Source organism: Cydia pomonella, chromosome 26, assembly GCF_033807575.1.
Source record: "Cydia pomonella isolate Wapato2018A chromosome 26, ilCydPomo1, whole genome shotgun sequence".
NCBI classification, from domain to species: Eukaryota; Metazoa; Arthropoda; class Insecta; order Lepidoptera; family Tortricidae; genus Cydia; species Cydia pomonella.
Genome location: NC_084728.1, coordinates 5,407,424 through 5,433,888, shown reverse-complemented (window position 1 = coordinate 5,433,888; position 26,465 = coordinate 5,407,424). Strand labels below are relative to the sequence as shown.

The 26,465-nt window shown below is 37.4% G+C and overlaps 2 protein-coding genes across 9 annotated transcripts in view; one reads left to right on the top strand and one right to left on the bottom strand.

The window, feature by feature from the left end:
• LOC133531948 (WD repeat-containing protein 7) overlaps positions 1-26,465 on the top strand; it is a 163,443-nt gene that overhangs the window by 66,492 nt on the left and 70,486 nt on the right. The window lies entirely within an intron of this gene.
• LOC133531963 (pupal cuticle protein PCP52-like) lies at positions 3,287-24,697 on the bottom strand. Of its 2 annotated transcripts, none has more exons than XM_061870417.1 (4): positions 24,668-24,697; positions 5,083-5,313; positions 4,163-4,348; positions 3,287-3,744 (listed from the first exon to the last, which is right to left on the bottom strand). In XM_061870417.1, the coding sequence occupies exons 1-4, from the start codon at positions 24,680-24,682 to the stop codon at positions 3,322-3,324; spliced, it is 855 nt and encodes a 284-aa protein (XP_061726401.1). In that variant the 5' UTR covers positions 24,683-24,697; the 3' UTR covers positions 3,287-3,321. The 2 variants fall into 2 exon arrangements, with proteins under 2 accessions (XP_061726401.1, XP_061726402.1); XM_061870418.1 differs by lacking the exon at positions 24,668-24,697 and adding an exon at positions 9,111-9,240.

The following is a 26,465-nucleotide window of genomic DNA, read 5'->3' as shown; positions in this document are numbered from 1 at the left end:
TTTAGAGATTCACGGAACCCCAAGAAACCCGCCAAGGCCAAGAAATCCATAATAACGACCAGACTGCAACATTATGCAGCAATGCGTATTTGCATACGTAGCATGTTCGAATTAGTTAGCGGAATGTTGAAATTACTCTGTTATACGAGTACGGGGGTTTGATTGACTGAGCAATGTATTTATGCAGGTGTGGTATTTGGACTTAGAGATTGACAATACAAATACTCTTTATTGCACACCTTAATACACAACAATACAAATAATACAGCACTTTAGGAAGAGGTAAACAACAGGCGGTCTTATCGCTAAAAAGATATCTCTTCCAGACAACATTACACCTACATTACCTACAATGAAGTGATATACATACACATACTTTGTATGTAACACACACACTATGGCCATCTTCATGTACCAAAAAGTGTCCGTCAAAAAACCTAAATAGGTGGCGCTACAATACCTAGACTAATTGAAAAAAAATTCAAATCATAGACAGCGCATTTCACTCTGTCAATAACGGCAACTCTAGCGCTACTTTGGAGGTTTTTGGAACTATTATTTATAGCTGACAGCTTGCAACAGTTCTACATATGGAAATACTCTTTATTGCACACCTCAATACAGAAACAGTACAAAAAATACAACACATAAAGAAGAAGTAAACAACAGGCGGTCTTATCGCTAAAAAGCGATCTCTTCCAGACAACCTTTAGGTAGCGAAATTAAAAAAAAAATTATGTCATGTCAGTAGGTGTTCCAGATGCAACAAAAGAAGTGTAGCACAGAATAAACACAAATCAAAATATCATATACAAATATAAATAAAAAAAGCGGCCAAGTGCGAGTCGGACTCGCCCATGAAGGGTTCCGTACCATTTATGACGTATTAAAAAAAACTATTTACTAGATCTGGTTCAAACCAATTTTCGGTGGAAATTTGCATGGTAATGTATATCATATATTTTTTTTAGATTTTTCATTCTGTTATTTTAGAAGTTACAGGGGACACACATTTTTTCACTTTGGAAGTGTCTCTCGCGCAAACTATTCAGTTTAGAAAAAAATGATATTAGAAACCTATATATCATTTTTGAAGACCTATCCCTAGATACCCCACACATACGTAATAATAATGGGTTTGAAGAAAAAATTATTTTTTAAAATTTTATTACGTATTAAAAAAAAAAAAAACTACTTACTAGATCTCGTTCAAACCAATTTTCGGTGGAAGTTTGCATGGTAATGTATATCATATATTTTTTTTAGGTTTTTCATTCTGTTATTTTAGAAGTTACAGGGGGGGGGGACACATTTTTTCATTTTATAAGAGTCTCCCGCGCAAACTATTCAGTTTAGAAAAAAATGATATTAGAAACCTAAATATCATTTTTGAAGACCTATCCATAGATACCCCACACGTAATGAAAAATAGTACATTACGATACAAGTGCGAAAAATAGGATATTCGAAACGAGTGGCGATAAATTAAAACACGACCGAAGGGAGTGTTTTAAATCGACACGAGTTGCGAATTACCTATTCGCACATGTATCGTACAACGATTTACAGTACATATGGCCCTTTAAATGTTCGACACAGTAGCGTAATATGCTACTTCTCGCACTAGTGCTATAAAGTAGCCCCATATGTACTGTAAAGATTTTTTGGGTTTCAGTTCTAAGTATGGGGAACCCCCAAAATTTATTGTTTTTTTTTTTCTATTTTTGTGTAAACATCTTAATGCGGTTCATAGAATACATCTACTTACCAAGTTTAAACAGTATAGCTCTTATAGTTTCGGAAAAAAGTGGCTGTGACATAATCGGACAGACAGACGGATATGACGAATCTATAAGGGTTCCGTTTTTTGCCATTTGGCTACGGAACCCTAAGAAGATATATAAATACATATACATACATATATTAAAATACATATTATATATATATGCTGTATTTGATGGATAGATTTGTAACTTGACTGTTCGAGAACAAAAGACATCAACGCGAATATGAACTAAAATGTATGAACATTTCGTCAGACGACAAGAAAAACTCACTAATTGCTAAAAAATAACTAAACAAAAATCAACCTTATTTTAGTAGCAATATGGTTCATTATGGCTATGGTCTTGTTAGTGGTTGTGATGCTGATGTGTTTGCTTTTCGTCCGTTCACTTTTGTTACCGTAAAATTGCTCCAAAATTGTCGTCAAAATTCGAAATTTTATTTAAAGTTTCAAGTTATTATACTGTGGTAGGTATGTTGATACACTACGATGTAGTAACACTTAAATAACACTAGACCCTACTCATAGTGTTGTGTTAAAAAAAACAAAAAAGGGTCGGCAACCAGCATGTAACTCCTCTGGAGTTGCCGGCATCCGTAGGCTACGGAGACTGCTTACCATCAGGCGGGCCGTATGCTTGTTTGCCACCGACGTAGTATAAAAAAAGAGGTTGCGATATAGTTTTCCTATAAAGTGTGTAAATCCAATACGGGCAATAATCAAACCAGACATAGAATTTGCCCGTGTAATAGTGAATTAAGAAGTTTTTTTATGTTACACTGAATTATGAGTCTGTAATTAATATTTTGAAAATTTACCGAGCAGCACTGCAAAAATTATCGAGACATAACATGGCATTACGAGATACGAGCTTTTTATAGGAACTGTCAAGAAGCATTGACAGTTGCTATAGGGACCGTGCGCGTTGGAGGGTCTGCCATCTTGTGGCCTGAATCGGAATCATAAACATGCACATTTACACGTCACTTGTTTTCTTGTTCATAGTAGGTTCTGCCATCTTGTGGGCTACATCGGAACAAAAAACATCACATTTACGCCTCGCGCCAAAAATCTGACGGCTCCTGTGCTGCCCCCTACAGTTAATGCACGCTTCCTATAAACGTTCGTATCTAACATGTGTGTTACTTTACATTGCGGGCCGATATTTTTTGTATGGTTAGTATTTTTATTGTATTTCTAAGCAAGGCAAGCAATTTCTCTTCTTAGGTCATATGCTAAACACCGATTAAAGGTGTGTCCGTAATGTCCGTATTGAATTTACACACTGTATAAAAACTGTTGGGGCACGATTAAGTAAGTAATTATTTATTGCCCAGTGGGAATTAGAAGCGATTACCCAGTGGGAAGCAGAGTAGATCTATTTTATGGTATTTGGAACGGACCGATATCAGTGAGAATATTTCAGGATGAGGCTGCTGGCAATTTTAAAGGTTGAAAAATGATTGTTTCGGGTAAATTAGGAAAATAATGAAAGAACACTTAAAAATCACCGTTTATTCCGCCTACTGCCTAAATTACCATTGTTTGATGATTGGTGTGAGTACAGACTGCAGCGGCAGGGGTGCCCCTATCAGTCCCGGTTGAACCAAAGTCAGGGGGGGCCACGGGGCTCCAACCAACCCTATACCCTGAGTCAACGCCAGCCCTTCCAATTTCGGTGTCTCTATCTTATCTTTTTCCTCAGCAGTCTTAGTTATTTTATCTTCTTTCACCAGCGGTATTAATCCAGGAGCGTACACCAGGTTAGCATAAGGTATAGAAGCTACCACTGGAATCACACTTTTCGCTAAAGCCTCAGCGTTGTTCGCGACCGCTCCGTCGATTTTCGCTTCGATAGTTTTCACTGCGTCTACTGCTTGCCATTTCTTGTCTTCTACGTTCCAGAATTGTTCCTCGTTTTTTTCTTTAACTATGGAGGTCACTTCCTCCACCTTTTCCTGTAATAAAAAAATGGTTATATTACAATGTTTTTAACACCCATTAATTACGGAGTTTCGGGGTGGGTCACATAGTAAAAGTGGCTCAGTATGACCTATATATTCACACTCCAAAGTATTGCTAGGGTATAAAAAAACTTCCTGTAATAGTCACTGGTTCTGCTGATCCGCAGCCTGAGTCGTAGGGTTCGACATAGAATAGTGATTTACCTTCTGTCCTTTCCACGCTAGTTCAGCCTAGCCCAGCCATATAAAAGTCATTTACTTTTTGTCCTACCAACTCCAGTTCAGCCTGCTCTCTCGCTATTTCACCAGCTAACCTCGCCTGCTATGCTATAGTCACCTGGTCTTCCACCAAAATTTTAGCTTTTATAGAAGCATGAACTAGGGTTCAACATAGAATGCGCTGGTCATTTACCTTCTGTCCTTCCAATGCCAGTTTAGCCTGCTCTCTCGCTATTTCAGCAGCTAACCTCGCCTGGTCTGCAATAGCCCTGGCCTGGTCTTCCGCTTGGACCTTGGCATCAATGGCAGCGGCTTGGAGGTCCCCTGGGGTGGGAGCGGCGATGGCAAGAACGGGGGCTGGGGCCGCGTAGGCTAAAGGCTGTTAGAAATACGAGTTTTAGGTTTAGGTTTATAGATGTTTTCGTTTTTGGGAAAGTTGGGAAAAAACAGGGCTCAAATTAGAATGCGTTGTTCTGGTAGTCACATGTAGTAATTACTTTGTCATATAAAAATAATGCTACGACACCGGTAGGTGCTAATGGTTAATAGGTGGGATTTTTTTGTGTTAAACATGTTTTATGAAACACTTATCATTCTTTTCATGGTGGTTGGTCGTTTTTATGTTTATGCCATATTTTTAGCCATCACGGGACGTGTTTCGGGGAGCCGATAATTCTCAATTTTCAAACACTGACGTTAACATTGACGTTTCTCTTCAGGAATTGCGCTTTGATCGTTAAGACAGAACATCACGAATGTGAAGTCTGCACTTACTTTTTGGGCTTCTAAAGCCCAGTCAGCCTGGTCCCTAGCCACATGAGTCGCTGGCTTAGCCTGTTCAGCTATTGCCCGGGCCTGGTCCCCAGGTCCCCAGGTGATAAATTGATAATGTACGAATGGCAGACGCTTAGAGAGCGGAGCGCTGTGCTCGTTGAGACAAACGCACCATCTACACTCATGTTTTTGGACCGCATCAGAAGCTAGCCTGCTCTGATCGGCTATAGCCCTGGTCCGGTCTTCCGCTTGAACATTGGCATCAATGGCTGCGGCCTGTAGATGCCCAAGAGATAGTGTGGGGATGACATATTAAAGCCAATTAACATCTAAACTCACCTTCTGACCCTCCAAAGCCAGTTCCGCCTGATCCCTAGCCGCTTCAGCAGCTAGCTTCGCCTGTTCCGCTATTGCCCGAGCCTGGTCTTCCGCCTGAACCTTGGCGTCGATGGCGGCGGCCTGCAGATCCCCTGGGGATAAGGTGGGGATAGCGGCGGGGATGATGGGGGCTATGGCGACCACAGGGGCCGAAGGCGCTGCGGCCGCGCAGGCGAAGATCGCGGACAGGATCTGTCGATAAATGACAAAACATATAAGATGAATAATTGAAGTGATTCTATTGGTTCTTAACACATACAGCCCTCGCTACACATCCTCGCATACGAGTATCTCTAGTGAAAACGCATCCTTAAACTTTTTGTTATATCTTATAATGGATTGCAATCAGACATCACATCACATGCAATGCACATCTAATAAAACCGTTTTTGATTTCGCAGTAGTCATAATTTGGATGTCCTGACTGTAAATTATTATAACTATTAAATTATAATTAGAGTCAGACCAAGACAAGCCTGCAACGACTTTGATAGCACATGCAGGGCAAGTGTTTTCAATTTATACGTCATATTTTCATAGAAGTTGGACGTATAAATTAACACTTGCACTTGTGCTATCAAAATCGTTGCAGACTTGTCTTGGTCTGACTACCTACGTATCGGTCATAGGTATTTACTTTAGCCATTACTCAATTGATTAATTTGGAAGTAAAAATCTAAATCACGGGTAAACCCATTTTATAGAAAAATTTCAAAGCGAATTTTAATGTGAATCAAATCTATGCCGTTTAATGTTTCCGGAAACCCCCAACTTAAATGCATTAGTAAATACGGTCAAGTACTTTAAATGTTGAGTCATTTACCCCCTTATTCATAAACGTCTACTAAAGTTGACAAGCCGCTAATAATCGTTTGTCCCTTTCCATCATACCGATACGTCGAAAAGGGACAAACGATTATTAGCGGCTTGTTAGCTTTAGTAGACGTTTATGAATAAAGTGGTTAGGGTTTACGTTACATTGGAGGTGTCATAGCGTTAGTATTTGCAACCCAATTAACTTGAACCGTAGGTGGGTCCGTACAAAGAAATACAGTTACTTAACACGTAAGTCACATTAGGCTAATACTAAACAACATTTGTTTGCCACAATCGTATAGCTATGAAATGAATGATATCGTATGAGACAACAGTAATATTGCTCAAAGGTTAACTGGAAGAGATCCCTGAAAGGGATAAGTCCGCCTTTGTAGTAATGTGTGTTTTTCCTGTTGTATGTTTCTCTTTTTGTACAAGTACAGTAACTATACATTAATTAACTCTTAAACCACTTTAAAAGCTTCGATATAAAATTGATTAATTGATTTATGTTAATCGGTTCGTTTTTAATTTAGTCGTCACGCGAGCACTTTGTAACTGTGTAGGTTGATTTACGAAGTATAGGTTGATGTGTGTATTTCATTGGCGTGTAGTCCGCCTCTTTGCAATGACTTGAATAGTATGTAGTCAGACAGTGTCATTATAAGCATCATATTTTTACACTAATTTGATATTAATGACGACATTCCCACACTTTGTCAAATGGCATCTAGAATTAGCTTGGTCCGACTATAAACTTATTGAGCACACTTAGAACTTTGTTATTTTACCCTTTTCCGCACCAATCTACAAGGTTTTCCCAAAAAAATCCAAATATATGCCAATTAATCCAGCTTGGATGATTCATTTGAAGACAAGTAACATTTCCTGAAAGTGTAATCTAATTTGAACCGTAAATCGGAATGTTAAAGTTGAAATTCTAATGGCGCGTATGTGGTCGATAAATCATACTATTACTATGCCTGGAAAAGGATTAAAGCAAAGAAATATGTACTTTTATTTTAATTAGTGGGAATTGGCAGAGGTTTTAAATTATCTTTGATTCTGTAAGGTAATTCCATTGTCATATCAAAATTTCATTTGCAATGGTTAAAATTTCCTTTGTTCTAAAAGACACTGCACCTACATCTTTCTGGTTTATCCCATTGCTTGACTGGTAGGCTCAAGGCATTAAGGCCGCCATTTGTACTATCATGTATTGTGCAATAAAGATTAAATAAATAAATAAAATTACTACAGAAAAAAGTGTTGTAACAAATAAAATTAAAAAGAAATGGTTAAGTGTACCTACATCTTTAAGACCGCCTGTTGTTACCTAACTTTTACGTGTTTTTTCATTTCTATTTCTTTTCTATTTCTATTTCTTAAATGGTAGAATACAAAGGGTCGATGTGAATGGACAGCGATCACCGGGGTCATTGGTCTCTATGGGTGTACCACAGGGGTCAATATTGGGACCTTTCCTGTTCCTTATCTACATAAATGACTTGCCATTCCTTGTAAAGACCCACCATGATATAGTATTGTTTGCAGACGACACTTCACTTATTTTCAATGTCAAACGACAGCAACAAGCTTACAATGATGTAAACGATGCTATTTCAAAAGTAGTAAATTGGTTCAATGTTAATAATTTATTGTTAAATGAGAATAAGACTAAATGTATTAAGTTTGTCACTAGTAATGTAAGGCATGTAAAAACAAGTGTCATTGTGAAGGATGAGGAATTGGAATTAGTTGATAGTACAGTTTTTCTTGGTATAACTTTAGATTCTAAACTCCAGTGGGGTCCCCATATTGCTACTCTTTCGAATAGACTGAGTTCTGCAGCTTTTGCAGTAAGCAAAATCCGTCAGTTAACTGATGTAAAAACAGCTCGATTAGTATATTTTAGTTACTTCCATAGCATTATGTCATATGGTATTTTACTGTGGGGTGGTGCTTCAGATATAAATACCATTTTTGTTCTGCAGAAGAGGGCTATTCGAGCAATATATAAAATGAACCATAGAGACTCACTGAGAGATAAATTTAAGGAAATTGACATCATGACAGTGCACTGTCAATACATTTATGAGAATATTCTGTATGTGCATAAAAATATTGCCGATTTTAAGAAAAATTGTGACATTCATAATATTAATACTAGAAATAAACATAAGTTCGCCGTGCCCTTCACTCGGCTCCATAAAATTAAAAAATCATTCATGGGTAATTGTGTGAGATTTTATAATAAACTTCCAAACCATATTACTGAGTTACCAATTAATAAATTTAAGAATCATGTAAAGCGTAAACTTATTTCTAAAGCTTATTATACCACACAAGACTACATGAATGATAAAACAACGTGGGATTAATTGTGATTCGAAATGATTAATTATTTATTATATTTGAATAATGATGATGAAATGGATATTCCAATGCATGTATTTCCTTTGTTGTTTTTATTATATTTGTTTGACATTTAGAATTTATTCTAGAAACAATCTAGACTAGTATTTTTTATATATTTTTTTTTTTTTGTATGACTATATTTTGTGAAAGTTTTAGTATTAAATTTGATCTATGAATTATATTCATTAGTATTATATATGGAATAATATTTACAACATCAATAAATTGCTCTGATAATTAGATTAAGATAATTATATGTAATACTGTCTTACTATTCATAAGTGCTTGTTGCTAGGCCTACATGAATAAAGTATATTTGAATTGAATTGAATTCATATCTATTTTTAACTGTATGGTGCACAATAAAGAATATTTACTTACTTACTTACTTAAGTGTATAAAAAAAGCAAACTGTCAATTAACTAAAGTGTCACAATAAATGTTACGAAGAAATTATGTTTTTATTGTAAAGTTTATTAATCATAGACACCAATTATGATTTTAACAGCTTTAGAGATATTAACATTATGGTTTCATATTTTATTTCCTATTATATTTGATTATAAAAACTATACAAAATATTTATTTATAATTAACACAAAGAAAACGGTCTATTAGATTAAACTGAAGCAAAGTAAGTTCTATCTATTTTAATACTGCACTGTTTACTTAATCAAGATAAAGCTATCTGAAAAAACACTTTCTTTGTTCCCCGCACTACACTTAAAAAAAAAACACTAGACAAAACTACTGACCAGAACTCTCATCTTGCGTCTCGAAGGCTACTGATGCCTCCCATCGCACCCGTTTAGCTTATATATCAGCTCAATATAGAACAAACTGGCTGGAAACTGGATGATCTTTGCCTTAAAAAAAAAAGAAATTAAAAAAGTTGCAGCGCGGGAATGCAGGAAATGCGCGCGCATTTTGACAGATGATGGGGCGAGGCGCCAACGCGCCATGTTTGATGCGTGTTTTTTGGGAGTTGCGTAAGAAAATTAAATGCATTCGTGCATGCGTGTGGTTTAGATTAGATGCATTGTGTAATTGAGTTAACTTATGACTTATGAGTGTAAAAGATTACTTTCTTATGAAATGTTAAAGCTTAGATCGAGTTAACTCGAGATCATTTCTTCTTTTTTCTTAAACATAGTTGCGAGGATTGCTTTGAAATCTGTACTTGAAGCAAAATTCACCGAAATATTGAAATAACGACACATTAGATAACATTCACATATTTTTAAACTTATTTAATGGTATCATCATAAGCATGAAACCAGCGTTTTATATAGGTAGGTATGTAAGGCTTACGAACGATCCGTTTTCAGCTATAGTCGGACCAAACTAACTCTGCGTGGTATTTGCAGTAATAAAGTGTGGCGATGTCATCATAAATGTCAAATCGAATGAAAATATGACATTTGTAATGACACTCCTCACTTTGTTCCGTTCACGTCGGTGAAAATTTGGCTTAGACGGACTCTATGATCCATATCAATAACATTTAGACCAAAATAGTTAATACGAACTCACAATCAGCTACAGGCTTCGTCATGAAACAATACAGAGGTAAAATCCGCAACAGGCTTCGTCAACTTACTATAAAAATATACATTAAAAAAAAACAACAAATAGAAAACACCTCTAACCCGCCGCCAGCAGGCAGTGTGCCCAGCAGGCTGGCCGCATTTCCGCGTTGAATAGCGATGCTTATTCTTTGGGCAAAACACCGACCAGCCCTTTGGTCCCCCGTGGCACCACCAAACGCGACGCTAAATCCTTATAAAAACGTCGGGCGCTGGGCCCCCATGGCCCTAACATTTCGACCCAATAGGCTGAAATTAAAACTAAGCAAGTTAAGCATTTCAGTACCCCTAGTGTAAATTTGATCGACATCATAATGTGACGAACGCGTTTGCGTTAAGTCTCATTTTGTATAGGATTTTGAGTTTCCAAAACGTCCCGCTTGGCGCGCTCTTTCTAAATCCAATACAAAATGAGACTAAACGCAAACGCGTACGTCACGTTTCGAAATCGAATTTATTTACATTAGGGGTACAGTAATCATCATTAGACGTATGTTTCATAAAACCGACGCGTTTCTTAAAGAGCAATGGTCAATTTTCGCGACGCTTATTCAGTGCGGGTTGGGAGGTTGGGGCACTGCTCTGAGGATCACTGACACAAATCAAGGGCGAGAGGATATCTTTTTTTTTTTAAATACTTTGTCGGTGGCAAACAAGCATACGGCCCGCCTGATGGTAAGCAGTCTCCGTAGCCTATGTACGCCTGCAACTCCAGAGGAGTTACATGCGCGTTGCCGACCCTAAACCCGCCCCCCTCGTTGAGCTCTGGCAACCTTACTCACCGGCAGGAACACAACACTATGAGTAGGGTCTAGTGTTATTTGGCTGCTGTTTTCTGTAAGGTGGAGGTACTTCCCCAGTTGGGCTCTGCTCTAGATCTGGAATGACATCCACTCGCTGTGCCCTACCACACAAAGCGAGATGACATTCACAATGCCCATACCTCTCTTATGGACGTAGTTTAAGGACGTACCCGGGTCCAGTTTAAGGACGTACCCGGGTCCATTTACGTATCGTACATTTTTCTCAACATACAGGATAATAATTATTAAGGCGACTATAGTCCAGTTGTTACAAAGAATGGAATGCGCTCCCGCCATCTGTATTCCCTGATAAATATGACCTCGGTCTCTTTAAAGCAAGAGTGAATAGGCTACTACTGAACCGGTGAGCTCCATCTTGGGCCCTGTCTTCACTTTCCGTGAGGTGTGACTAGAGCCAATCACAGATCAGTTTTGAATTTAAAAAAAAGCAAATTTATATACTTTTACTCATATGTATATTATATGTGTATGTTATATACCGGGTGTTTCCTGTAACACGAGCAAATAATTAAACCATATATTGTACTTCTAAAACGATATAACTCATATAACTTTTGATTAACAACTTTAAAAAATTATGAAATCTTTAGATTTTATCTTTTTCATACAAATTTAATATTATTTTTAATGTACGCTGGCATCAGCAGTGTGTTTGACGTTGCTTGTCACGCTTTAAACTTAACAATATTCGCCATACATTGCGTCTTAGAATTAACTTCAATGTGTAATATAAGTTATTTCTAAAAGTTGCTGAACAAATGTTGGTGAGTTTGAGGAGTACAGCCTACAGTTTAATTTATTGCTCTTGTTACAGGAAACACCCGGTATAGGTGTATATAGGTTTATGAATAAGTATGTTTATAATTTGCTTTATTCATATTACTGGTTTTCTAGTTTTTATTTTATTTTATTATTATTTATTGCTCTCGTCCTACTTTATGTGTATCCAAAATTCTCATATTGGTATTGTTCATATTAATTTGTCTTTCACGTGCTAGTGTTTGATCCTTTCGCATTTTCTCACAGGTAAGCTGGAAGAGATCCCTTTTAGGGATAAGTGCGCCTTTGTACATAACATTTTTGTTTTGTTTTGTCTGTTTTATGTAAACATGTCTATCCTATTTTATACCTTTAAACTAACAATATAATATATATATATATATATATATAATAGTATGCTGTAACGATTTCGATGAAATTTGCTATATGGGGGTTTTCGGGGGCGAAAAATCGATCTAGCTAATTCTTATCTCTGGGAAAACGCGAATTTTTTAGTTTTTATATGTTTTCTGAGCAAAGCTCGGTCTTGCAGATATTGTTCATTTCAGTGACATAATAATAAGAAAGCAGCTATACTAAATACTTGCAGAATCGTACGAAGGTTTCTGCAAGAAGATGAAAGAATTAATTGAACCTGATCCGACGTTTCATCTACTTGGCTCTGGCCCGTAGATGATACTATAATTACCAGCTTAGGCTGAGAAAGAGAAATCTTGAAAATAATAATAATAATAATAACCCCCCTGTGGGACCACCTTGTCGTGGTAGGGGGGCTTACGGGTAGAAGAGCTATAATTGGTCTACAACAGCTTGACCACACCCGTTCTTACGGCTGAACTAATAAAGTTAGCAAACATCCTGCTAAATCACTTCCCAAACTAACGGTCCCAACCTTCGATTCATCATGGAACCAGGTAAGAATTGTAGGTATAATTTGCGGTCGCTGCCCGGGGGTCGCCGGGGCGCATCTGGAGCCGGTACTGGATGCCACAGTATACGAACTGCCGGTGGCGCGGAGTTGAGCAGGCGGGCCCGCGTCGATCAAATTACTACAGCCGGTCATCGGGAGCTGAGCAGGCGGGCCCCCGATGTTGATGCTACAGCCGAGTCGGGCGACTCGCCCTTCATATATGACTAGATCCAAGTCCACCATATCTAGTATTAACCCCGAGGATGTTGTGCAGGATGCCCTCTTAGACGAGGATATCGATACTGTACCCACCGAAGGTGAATCTACTAAGCGTAACAGATGGACATCCGAAATGAACGAGTTCATACTACGCACATACCTCTACCTTACAGCATTAGACACAGACAGGAGAAACTACTTAGAAGCACTTCATTTAAAATTTACAGACAAATTTCCCCAAATGAAAGTCAGCCGACAAAGAGTCGGGGACCAGAGACGAGCTGTGGAACGACTAAAAATGCTGCCTCAAACAACAATAGACAGAATTTACACAGAAGTTAAAGAAGAGTTACAAGTAGTACAAACAAATATACAAATACACACCCAAATGTCATCATCACAATTAGACACACAACAAACACAAATGCCCCTCACCACACAAACCAGAAGGAGATGGACGAATGAGCAAAACGAGGCCATAATCCGACTTTACTTACACATAACCAAGTTAGAAACGAACAGGACAGCATACCGAAAACAATTACATGAACAGTTTATTGCCAAATTCCCATCCCTTGCTCATGTAAGCGAACAAAGAGTAGCTGATCAGAGGAGAACAATTATTTACAACAAATATATTACTGACCAGAGGTTTAAAGAAATCAGACAAGAAGTAGAAAAAGAGCTTACAGACACCCACCAGACAAATATAGTTAGAGATTTCAATATCATGCCAGATAGCCAAATATTTATAGACAGCAATGAAATGTTTAACGAAATACAACCCCTTGTTGACAGTTCCCAAACAAATACAAACACACATGCGTCCCAACATCAACCTGACTTAGATAACCCTGAAATTAATGAAATATTTTCAGAAGTGTTTGAACATTTCAAAGATACTGATCCCACTAGCAGACCTTTTATACCCAAACAGAAACCATCCAAGAGATTTGCGAACATAGTTGCTTATATAAATAACATAATCCTACCAGAAAAGGTTGACAACGAAACTGATTTCCTCACCCTTCAAACAATAATATACTGCGCTAGCTGGACAGCTGCCAAAGCTAACGGTACAAAGCTCAATTTAATTCCACCTGTCACATCACACCCACCCCGCAAAAGGAAAAAGCCAAACTGGGAACACAGATTAGATAAGAAAATAAAGGATCTGAGAGTAAAAATAGGTAGGTTAACACAGTACATTAATGGCAGTAGAAGTAGAAATCTTAGTTTACAAGTAGAAAGTATCCGAAAATGGTATCAGATCCACTCTACACATGAAGTATTGAACACAAACTTGGTACAATGTTTAGACACCTTAAAACAAAAACTTGCAGTCGCGTCGTGTCGTCTTCATAGGTACAAAGCCTGCACACTCCGAAAAGACCAAAATTTCCAGTTTGTTAACAACGAAAAGCAGTTTTACAGACAAATTAAATCCGCCAGTACCAATAACCACGAAAACAGCCAACAACGTTCTAATTCTCACAATGGACCAGATACAGAAACCTTACACAAATTCTGGGCTGATATTTGGCAAAACCCTGTTGCACACAACAATCAAGCTGAATGGATAGAAACTGAGAATATGGCTAACAGTAGAGTCAATGAAATGAAGTTCGAAGCCATCCCAATGGAAACTTTTGCTGAAGTAATACGAAATTTACACAATTGGAAAGCGCCAGGATCTGACCATATCCACAGTTTCTGGTACAAGAAATTTACTGTACTCCATCCCTATTTGTACAATCACATCAATAATTTTATTTTGCACCCAGAAACCATGCCCATATATATCACTACAGGAACAACGTACAAGCTTCCAAAAGACCCCAATGACTCCAAAAACCCAGCTAAATATAGACCTATTACATGTTTACAGACCATCTACAAAATAATCACAAGTTGTATTTCCGAGCTAATTTACAAACACGTCCATAGCTATAATATTCTCGCAGAACAGCAAAAGGGCTGCAAGAAACTGAGCCAAGGTTGTAAAGAACAACTAACCATTGATTCTGTTATCTTAAACCAGGTTTTCAAAAATAAATCAGACCTACACTCAATGTACATAGACTATCAGAAAGCATATGACTCCGTACCCCATTCCTGGTTAGTTAAAGTACTGGATCTATATAAAATCCATCCACAAATTATACAGTTCCTACAGGTAACAATGCAACACTGGACTACTCGACTTAGACTGACTACACCAACGGGCACAATCGAATCAAACCTAATCAAAATACAGCGAGGCATTTTCCAAGGAGATGCACTCAGCCCACTTTGGTTTTGTCTAGCACTCAACCCCTTATCCAATATACTTAATAGCACTAACATAGGATACTCACTCAAATATCAACCTGACACAAATGACAGACATACCAACCAAACCGACGTACAACTAAACCACCTTCTGTACATGGATGACATTAAGCTGTATGCCTCTGACGAAGTTGACCTGGACCGACTGGCTAACCTGACAGAAATATTCTCACAGGACATCAAAATGAATTTCGGGATAGATAAATGTAAAATTAATTCAATGAAAGCAGGAAGAAGCTACAGACACAGTTACACCTTAGAGACTGGAGAAGCAATAGACCCATTAGATGAACTTACAGGATACAAATATTTAGGATATCTGCAATCACAACGCATTCATTATAAAGAAACGAAGGACAAATTAAAGACACAGTTCAAGCACAGACTCAATTCAATACTCAAAACTCAGCTAAACTCAAGAAATACAATTAAAGCAATCAATACATACGCGATACCTATTTTAACATATTCTTTTGGCATTATCAGATGGAATAAATCGGACCTCAAATCTCTGCAGCGTGTAATACATACCACGATGACTAAGTTCAGAAAACACCACCCTAGATCATGCCTTCAAAGACTGACTCTGCCAAGGAAGGAAGGCGGCAGAGGGCTTATAGATATAACAAACCTCCATAACAAACAAATATTGACACTGAGAAAGTATTTTCACCAAAAGTCAGTTTCCTCTACCATCCATAAAGCCATAGAACAGAACGACCGCCAATTTACGCCCTTGAACCTGAAAGACAGAACTACCCAAAAAACTGAATTTCTAACAGACCATAGAACCAAAATAGCTGAATGGAGCGCAAAGTCCCTACACGGAAGACACCGTCACGATTTAAGCCAACCAAATGTCGACAAAGTGGCGTCGAACGCATGGCTGAATCGTGGCGAACTTTTCCCAGAGACGGAGGGCTTCATCATGGCTATCCAGGATCAAGTTATTGAGACTCGAAATTACCAAAAGTACATAATTAAAAACAGAGCCGAAGATTTATGCAGGAAGTGCAGCAGTTCAGCAGAAACCATTCAGCATATAACCGGAGCATGCAGAGCAATAGTACAAACTGATTATAAGCACAGGCACGACCAGGTAGCAAATATAGTTCACCAAAAACTTGCACTTAAATACCACCTAATCCATCCTCCAGCCACTGCTTACTACAAATACACACCTGTTAATGTCCTGGAAAATAATACTTATAAAATGTACTTCGATAGAGCTATACTAACAGACCGAACCACACATTATAATAGACCAGATATAACTGTGGTAGACAAAACAAAGAAAACAGCCCTTTTGATAGACATAGCTATCCCTAACACCCATAACATCCAAAGTACAATAGCTGAAAAATTATCCAAATACACCGACTTAAAGGAAGAAATAACCCGGATATGGAAGCTAAACAACGTTACCATAGTACCCATTGTTTTGTCTACCACAGGTGTCATCCCGCCACAATTACACACCTCCTTAAAATCCCTGTCATTACCTCCATCGTCTTACATTGTTATGCAGAAAGCTGTAATTCTGAATACTTGCCGAATCACCCGAAAATTTTTACAGAATGATATAGCCACACAGACCTAGACCAGACACTACATTTTTTTTTTAAAATATGAAATGCACTTGGCCTTGGCCCGTGTACTTCATTACGCCAGTACTCTGTGTACTGAGATATTTAAAGAACCCGTAATAATAATAATAAAATTCTTTATTGCACACTACATAAAAAACAGATACAGAAATTGATTACATATACACATTGGTAGGTAACAACAGGCGGACTTATCGCTAAACAGCGATCTCTTCCAGACAACCTTCAGATAGTGAGATGGCGAACGAAGTTAACGGGTGGTGCAAAAAAATAAAAATAAAGAAAAAAAGTAGTAAAAATACAATATAATACATATACTACACATATAAAGTTAAGATAGACTACATTATTACTATATACAAAAAATATATACATATATATATATATATATATATACATATACATACATACTTACATATATACATACATTTTGGTATCTTGAATTTTAATGTGCTTAGAGGTAGGTTAGGCTTGCTTTAAACAGCACAGGCTTTTCATAGAGTACCTACTCAATATTTGCCAAGTTAATCCATGGGTCTCACAGGGTCACTGACACCTGCCAAGGGCGAGAGGATATTGTATCCTTCCTCATACACAGGATAATTATAATTAGAGGCGACCATAGCCCAGTTGCTACCAGCCGAGCGAAATGTCAGACGAGTTTTATTATTCCACTTAAGGGGGCGTACTGAGCCGCGAGATGTTTAATTACATTAAATATAAAACTTAAGTAAGTCACCTGTTGTATGTAGTTGTGACGTGTTCGAATAGACAATACATGTTTAAAAGACACACACAAACAAAACAAATGTCTATTCGAACACGTCACAACTACATACAACAGGTGACTTACTTAAGTTTTTACCTATACCTGACTTAACTTTTTGAGTGCTCTTCATATAAATGAATTGACTAAGGCGGATATATTATTTAACTACTTTTAGGTTCGTCTACTATATGTATTGTACGAGGGTGCGGAGTTTTAGGGTCCGCAACGCGTATGTAACTCCTCTGGAGTTGCTGGCGTCCATAGGCTACGGAGATTGCTTACCACCAGGCGGGCCATATGCTTGTTTGCCACCGACGTAGTATAAAAAAAAGAGGTTGTGATATAGTTTTCCTATAAAGTGTGTAAATCCAATACGGGCAATAATCAAACCAGACATAGAATTTGCCCGTGTAATCGTGAATTAAGAAGTTTTTTTATGTTACACTGAATTATGAGTCTGTAATTTATATTTTGAAAATTTACCGAGCAGCACTGCAAAAATTATCGAGACATAACATGGCATTACCAGATACGAGCTTTTTATAGGAACTGTCAAGAAGCATTGACAGTTGCTATAGGGACCGTGCGCGTTGGAGGGTCTGCCATCTTGTGGCCTGAATCGGAACCATAAACATGCACATTTACACGTCACGTGTTTTCTTGTTCATAGTAGGTTCTGCCATCTTGTGGGCTACATCGGAACAAAAAACATCACATTTACGCCTCGCGCCAAAAATCTGATATGCGTACGCTGGTTTACCACCGACGTAGTATAAAAAAATATATTATAGGCAGACCTCGGACAGGGTGAGCTGTTTTAAGAGTTTGCATAATATGGACATACCTACGTAGTCATTCAATGGCAGATGTGATGTAATTGAATAACGAATTAAATTATTCTATTTAGATCTTTACATAACTAGCAAAACAAATTAATTGTATAGCAAGCCTCTTTAAATGATAAGCATATTATTACATATATCCATATGAAAGTAATATAACTGATATGATATCATACCTCTTTAGATAGACAATAACTCTATTTAACGATGCCATATTTAACATTGAAATATCATGACAAAGTCATTAATGTCATTCTAATGTTCTGTTGTGTTATTTTAATTTGTGAGCAATTTGAGTTTGCTAATAAAAAATAAATAATTAAGAAGAGAGATTATTCCGAATTTGAGTATGCCGAAATATAAAGCAAAAACAGTTCTTAAGTGGATTGAAAATGAACCTGACATGACATATGACGGTAATAAAAGTATTTTTTGTGCAAAATGTAAAACCAAAGTGACAACTAAAAAAAGTAATGTGCAAAGACACATCAAGGGACCAATGCACAATGGCAATTATCGAAAGTTTGATGAGGATTTCAATCTCAATTTAATTCGATTCCTCATTTTGTGTAACATACCATGGTCACAAATGAAGAACCCGGCTTTCAAACAGTTTTTTTCTAAGTATTTATGCTGCCAGTGTGCAAACCAACCTACACTCCCGAGTGAATCATGGCTGAGGAAAGTTTATTTGGATAAATTGTATCAGAAGCAAATCAGTTCAATACACGATAATCTTTCGAATGAAAAAATATGGATTTCTCTTGATGAATCAACCGACTCTTTAGGGAGATATATAGTGCATTTTTTAGTGAAGCCATTGAATTTATTTAACAGACCATATTTAATAGCCTGCAAAATATTATCAAAAGTTAATGGTCAAACAATATCTGTATTCGTGATGGACACTCTGAAAAATATGTGGGGCGAATCTTATGACTACAAAATTGGAAATGTTCTGGTGCTAAGTACTGATGGTGTTGCATACATGTTGCTGGCTGGCCGAATTTTGAAAACTTATCTGCCTAATTTGAAACACGTTACATGTTTGGCACATGGGCTAAACCGCGTAGCCGAAAAAATACGTTCCCTGTATCCAGATGTGGATTTGCTCATTTCAAACGTTAAAAAAGTATTTTTAAAGGCTCCTAATAGAATCCGCATATTAAAGGATAAATATCCTAATATGCCCCTGCCTCCAAAACCAGTGATTACGAGATGGGGAACTTGGCTAGCGGCAGCAGCATATTACGAAAAATATTTTGACGAAATAAAAGTAGTCCTATGGGCATTGAGATCGTCAGACGCAATGTCGATAAGAGTGGCGAAAAGAATTATACAAACTGAAAATTTACGAAATAATCTAAAATATATATTGTTGAGAATTTCCATATAATTGAATATGCCTTAAAAAAATTACAGGAATCTAAAATATCCGTCGTAGATACATTTTTAACGTTGGACCAAGTGAGAGCTGTTATAAGCTGGTCTTCGTCTGCTTCTGTCAGTCAGAAATTAGAAGACGTCATAGCTAGAAACCCAGACTTAGATCTGTTTAGGGACTATGCTGAAAAAATTTCGGAAGGAACAGGTGTGGACGGTATTTTAATGTACAACTTCACTCCGCTCACTTCAGTGGAAGTAGAAAGGTCTTTTTCCATCTATAAGTGGATATTAAACTCAAGAAGAAGTGCGTTGAAAATTGAAAATCTAGAAAAAATTATAGTTCTTTATTACAATAACCAATAACAAAGAAAAATTTGAATAAATAAATAATACTTACTCGTTTTGTACATAATGCACTGTCATTTTTGTTTAATTATTATTCATGAATTCTTTTTAATATTTCATCTTGAGGCATATCTATATTAACATCTACACTTGACATTAATGACGTAAAAATGGCACACTCTGTCCGAGGTCTGATTATAGGACATTATTATTTGTATGTATATAAATATTTATATATACTGAAATACATAGAAAACACCCATGACTCAGGAATAAATATTCGTGTTCATCACACGAATAATGCCCTTACCAGGATTTGAACCCGGAACAATTGGATTCATAGCCAGTGTCACTACCCACTAAGCCAGACAGGTCGTCAAATCATCATTATTTGCAAAATTATCATTGCATGAAATTTGTTATTTTAACACGTTTGTGCCATTTCCACTCTTTGGTAGAAACTCTTCCTATCATCAACTTTAATAATCATTATTGTTGACACAGGGAAATAGGAAATATCAAAAATATGTGTACCTATACATTTTAGTTACATGGATGACTTTGTAAATTCTTAGGTATATTAAATTGAGCACATTCTAATTTGTGGATATTTATATGGTGTATTTGTTTCCGTCCCACGTGATCGCCGACATACATGATGCGATCATACGATGCATGCCGGCAGCAAACCAAAATTGTACCATATTCTTAGAAATAAATGATTGAAATGTAATGAGTAATATGATTAAGCGCCCATCAATGGGACAAATGGAGATACACAGTGTTATATAACCGAATTAAAAATAGGTTATTTTTACAATATACCTAATACTCTATATTTATTGCACACCTCACTCGGTTTACAATACATGCCCAGAAACATAAACAAAGGTAGAAGTAACTACAGGCGGACTTATAGCTAAAAAAACGATCTTTTCCAGACAACCATTAGCGGAGACAAGAGTATTTTATAAGCATTTAATTGATGACTTAGACATTTTTATGCATTTGTGATTATTTTTTCTTACTTACTGCTGTGGCGCAGCGACGCGAAGTGGATCTTGGCCTCCTCACACCAAAGACCGCCATGCTTCTCTGTGCAAAACCGTTTCTGGCCAGTCGACGGCGCCGAATTCGCTAAGTTATTATTATGAGTTATTTTTTCTTTAAAGTCCCTCTTAATGAATTAAAATAGTATCGTTTTAAATTTAGCCTTAACAACTTCAGTTAAAACTAGTTCACCTACTTGCTTATATTGTTCTGTATAGCCTTGCATCTTTTGATTTATTTATTTCAAATTGTATAGTTAGCTATATACCGATGGATTATCGTAAAAACAAGTGGAATATTACGCAACACTCTGCGTAGGGGCGAACATTATATCCTAAGTCTTATAATCATTAAAAAATTGGCAGCTGTATGTAGTTCTGATGACAATACAATAATATGGCACTGTCGAACTGATCTGATAATGGAGCCGGAAGATATGAACTGGAACTTCATGATGGAACATCGTATCTTCGTCTTGTAATGAACTTTGACCACGATTAGGTTTCAAGGTGTGATGATGAAGCCGTAAGATAGGCACTGGCATTCCATGATGGAATATCGTATCATAGTCGTCTTTGCACTTGTGAGAAAGGTCACGTAATGGACTTTGAACACGATCAGGTTTTAAGGTTAAAAAGCGTGTTTTTTTAGTGTCTTTTGAACTATTAATTTATTATACTAATAGTTATGTCATGTCATACCACTAATAAAATTGACCAATGGCGGACAAATCCTATGTCACTGTAATACGACAGTTCACGATGGTACGGTCTTCGTCGATGTGTACGAAATTGAACAGTATTTCGCAGAAATATAGTTTAAAATTCGTTAACGTGTGGAGTGAAGTATAATTAACCTGCATCCGTAAAGTTCTAGAAAGGTCAGCGCCATCTCGTAGGACGGGAATGGTGATCGTCTTTTGTTTTGGTCGATTTAAATAAAAGGCAATTATTGTAACCGGATAGAATGGCTTGAAAAGAACATTGTTGGCGACAAGCCCGCCGCCGCATCGAATTAACTCCACAGCAACAGCGATGACGTCCACCGTCACGTCACCGGACCGGTTAGCCAGCGACGGGGACCGGGGCCGGTCCGCGGGGGGACCGTCAGAATCGAACTTACGGCTCGCGGAACGCACACATATCGCGTCGCGCCAAAAATAATTATAACTACCTCTGTAATTACCAGTAATTAAATTAGTGTATACAGTCCGCTATAGTTTTATTCAGCAGTCTAGATATCCTGGATTCGACATACTACACGAATTAGGCACTAGACGCAACAACATCAATATTATTGATGCGTACGAGTATTGTCATGGCAGGTTGTATGAAAAGTTTGACAGTTCTTTATGGCTTGACAGCTGCCGGCGCATATTTAACCTCTTTGTTTGTGTCTGACAAGGAAATTAAGGTTCCTGACCGAACTCATCTTTTTGCATATTTTTCGAGAACGATTTTTTCTGTTCTAGGGAGCATGCATGAACTGTAGACGGCAGCACATAAGCCCCCTATTCATTGGCGCGAAGCATTATGTCAAGGTTCCATTTTTAGATTTAAGCCACTAGATGGCAGACCCTACTACGAGAAATAGAGCCAGCGTTTATAGTGTAGGGGGCCGCACCTGCTTAGAAGCGTGAAGTTCTCTTTCGACTTGGGTCACGAGATGGCAGACCCTCCAACACGCACGGTCTCTATACATCACAACGGAGGTTCGAAGCCACGATTTTGACTGCTATGACTGTATATGCTTAGTGCCGCACACTGGTGGAATCCCGCCATAATACGAAGCGATTTGTTACATTTTATATGCATATAAAATTTCAATAGGACGTTTATAATGAAGTTAATGTAATGTAAGTAATTATCAACATTTAGTCTAACTCTGATCCTTAGTCATAAACAATAAAGTTGAAATTCCATTGGCAAACAAGAGTCGTTTGCGCACAGGTGAAGTTCAAGTTCAGTTAGGTGTTGCAGTAAACGTGTTTGGTTGCGTGAGATTTTGAGATCGACAGTATTGTAATATTGGCGTGGTGTACGTATTGTCCTATGTGGGTGTAAATATATCCTTGAAAAACGCATTTTCTCCAATATGCTCGGAAATGTTCACCTTATTGTAGCAAAAATAGTACGGGAAGTTCTTCGTTATGGTCAAACTCAAATTAAAAAAATTCAAACCATTATTGTCGTGTTTTAGCGGACGGGACATTATTACTGTATTGTAAATTAAAACAAGAAATATTACTTTGCTAATCCGCGAGAAAATAACGTGTTAGTCAATCAGTGCTAACCCGTTATACTTACTTGCGTATTTTTACATGCAATTAATGTTCCCACCGCAAAAATAAAAACGCAAATAAATATAACAACCCACCACCAAAAGTACAAAACTCGACACGTGTTTCGCCTCTCTACGAGGCATCCTCAGGAGATGCTGGAGATGTTGACGGTCTGACACCCGACAACTGACTCAACATCTCCAGCATCTCCTGAGGATGCCTCGTAGAGAGGCGAAACACGTGTCGAGTTTTGTACTTTTGGTGGTGGGTTGTTATATTTATTTGCGTATTTATTTTTGCGGTGGGAGGGTGGGAACATTAATTGCATGTAAAAATACGCAAGTAAGTATAACGGGTTAGCACTGATTGACTAACACGTTATTTTCTCGCGGATTAGCAAAGTAATATTTCTTGTTTTAATTAGCATGGATTTCCGCAAAGTAACGCCTGATTCTATTAATTACTGTATTGTTTTTAGGGTTCCGTAGCCAAATGGCAAAAAACGGAACCCTTATAGATTCGTCATGTCCGTCTGTCTGTCCGATTATGTCACAGCCACTTTTTTCCGAAACTATAAGAGCTATACTGTTCAAACTTGATAAGTAGATGTATTCTATGAACCGCATTAAGATTTTTACACAAAAATAGAAAAAAAAACAATAAATTTTGGGGGTTCCCCATACTTAGAACTGAAATCAAAAAATCTTTTTTCATCAAACCCATACGTGTGGGGTATCTATGGATAGGTCTTCAAAAATGATATTTAGGTTTCTTATATAATTTTTTTCTAAACTGAATAGTTTGCGCGAGAGACACTTCCAAAGTGAAAAAATGTGTGTCCCCCTCCCTGTAAGTTCTAAAATAACAGAATGAAAAATCTAAAAAAAATATATGATATACATTACCATGCAAACTTCCACCGAAAATTGGTTTGAAGTTCTAGTAAGTAATTTTTTTTAATACGTCATAAATGGTACGGAACCCTTCATGGGCGAGTCCGACTCGCACTTGGCCGCTTTTTTACTTTTTAAAAACAAGTATCGACTAAGAAAAACGCAAATAGCCAGTTAATATGGCCGTGAGCTGCGTCTACACGACGCGCCAGCATCATTTCAAGCTTTATGATAGATAAGCCCGTCGTGTATGATCGTGCCAATACCGCTGAATAAAATCAAAGGCTATATAACTTTTATATATTTTTTAAGGATGTCATGCCTGCAAAGACAGCTTATATTGTACAATTATATTGAATGGTACTGAATGGCTGAATAGTTGTGCCTTTAACTTTTAAAAAATTATTAAAGAGGGAAATTATTTTTGACGTTTTTGATGTGCTGGTTCGATTTGAGTGGTGGTTGATGCTTAAATTATGTTTATTTTACCTGATTTCCTCGCATGTTGGGAGAAAAGCACTATATGTGCCTCGGCAGGAACAGCAATTCGTGGATTCGTCTTCTTTGTCGGACGACCCGAAGCGAAATCGAAACTCATCCACGAATTGCCCATTTCCGACCTCTGCAATAATGTACTATTAACCGATTTCTAAGACCGAAGTGATCCCATAAGTGCTCCTTGAACAAAGTTTTGGACATACGCATACCTCGCTACATATCCTCGCACATCTCTAGTGAAAACACAGCCTTAGACCCGTAAATAAAGTCGAACTTCACAACTACATTCAAATACAAATACTTTATTAATTATTAATAACGACAAGTTACATGTCAGGTACATTCTATATCGAATTTAAAATTAATTGGAATATTATTTGATTTTAATATGCCTGTATACATTTAAATATTACAGTAAACCATTCAAATACTGACTAGAAAATTATATAGTACAGAGTTCGTAGAACTCGATTCTGTTTTGATATCACCGCCATCTAACAACGCCAAATTGAACCAACTACTAAAGGGCCATGCAAACTCGCAATGTGGCTAATCTAGGGTTATATTTCTTATCTCTATTAAGTCCTAAGCGTAAATCGAACTTCACTACGTACTTCAATCTGATGCCACCGCCATCTATCCACACCAAATTGAATCAATTACTAAAGGGCCTACGCAAACTCGCAATGTATTTGCCAACTAGCTAACCGAACCTCGTTTCATTTCATTGATTAAGTTAATGATACTTAGTACTCCTTGCTAAATTGATAACGCCGCCATCTATTGTTACTAAACTGAACGAATTACCAAAGGGCAAACTAGCTATGGATATGGATTCGACATCTAGTTAACATAATGTTTAATTTTATTGATTAAGTCCTTAATATAAATCAAACTTCACTACCTCTTCTAAATTTGATAACACCGCCATCTATGATTACCAAAACTAACCAACTACCAAAGGGCCTGCGCGAACTCGTGCGCCACCACGACCCAGCTAACCTAGGACACCTAGGTTACAAAGATCATGAGAACGCCGCCTGGGAAACTACTGTGCAGCAATGATTTGCGACATGCGCGTGCGCTGCCGTCGTGGTAGGCGTTTGGGTTTTAGGATCGATTTATTGTTACTTTAATTTATGTTGATTGAGAGTAGGGTTTTGGTATTTAGATTTACGCATTATAGGCTGCTGGAAGCCATCGCGAGCGCGGACTTTTGGCGGCGGTTTCGTGGGAATCTGCCGCATCCTACACCAGAGCAGGTGACGCAGCAAAAGACTGATGTGTCGCGAAAATGATTGTTTGTTTTTATTGTATGAATGTTAGTCTGTAAGGGATGTGGCTATGGAGTTTTGTTGTGAAAATAAATGTTTTTATTTTTATTTTTTATGTAGGAGTTAATCGGCAAAAATAATAGTAAATGGCGTTCTTAAATTTCTCATACTACGTGGGGCTCCTATTTCTGGACAGGGTGCCCTTTGGGCATCTGAACCACCCTAATGAACCTATCCTACCTTATCTAATGGGTTATATGACCACGACTACCGCCAAAACATTACACGGGAACTTTACGCCGACATAAATACTAAAACTAAATCTGTGTTTTTTTCGGAAAGAACACAGATTTAGTTTTGAAGTAAGCCGGGACGAAACATTGAGTCTTTTTCTCAAAAATAAATATAATCCACTTCGCTTTATTAACTTTTTGATTTTTCTACCATGGTTGGGAATGTTGACAGTTACCACCCCAATTTAAAGAACGTTACTGTCAGAAATGACATAAGAAATC

Bases quoted from the DNA above. Each gene is read 5' to 3' on its own strand.
- LOC133531963 (XM_061870417.1), bottom strand. The intron at 4,349-5,082 runs GTGAGTTTAGAT...TATTTCTAACAG, and splicing joins TGGCTTTGGAGGGTCAGAAG to CCTTTAGCCTACGCGGCCCC. The intron at 3,745-4,162 runs GTAAATGACCAG...TTTTTATTACAG, and splicing joins TGGCATTGGAAGGACAGAAG to GAAAAGGTGGAGGAAGTGAC.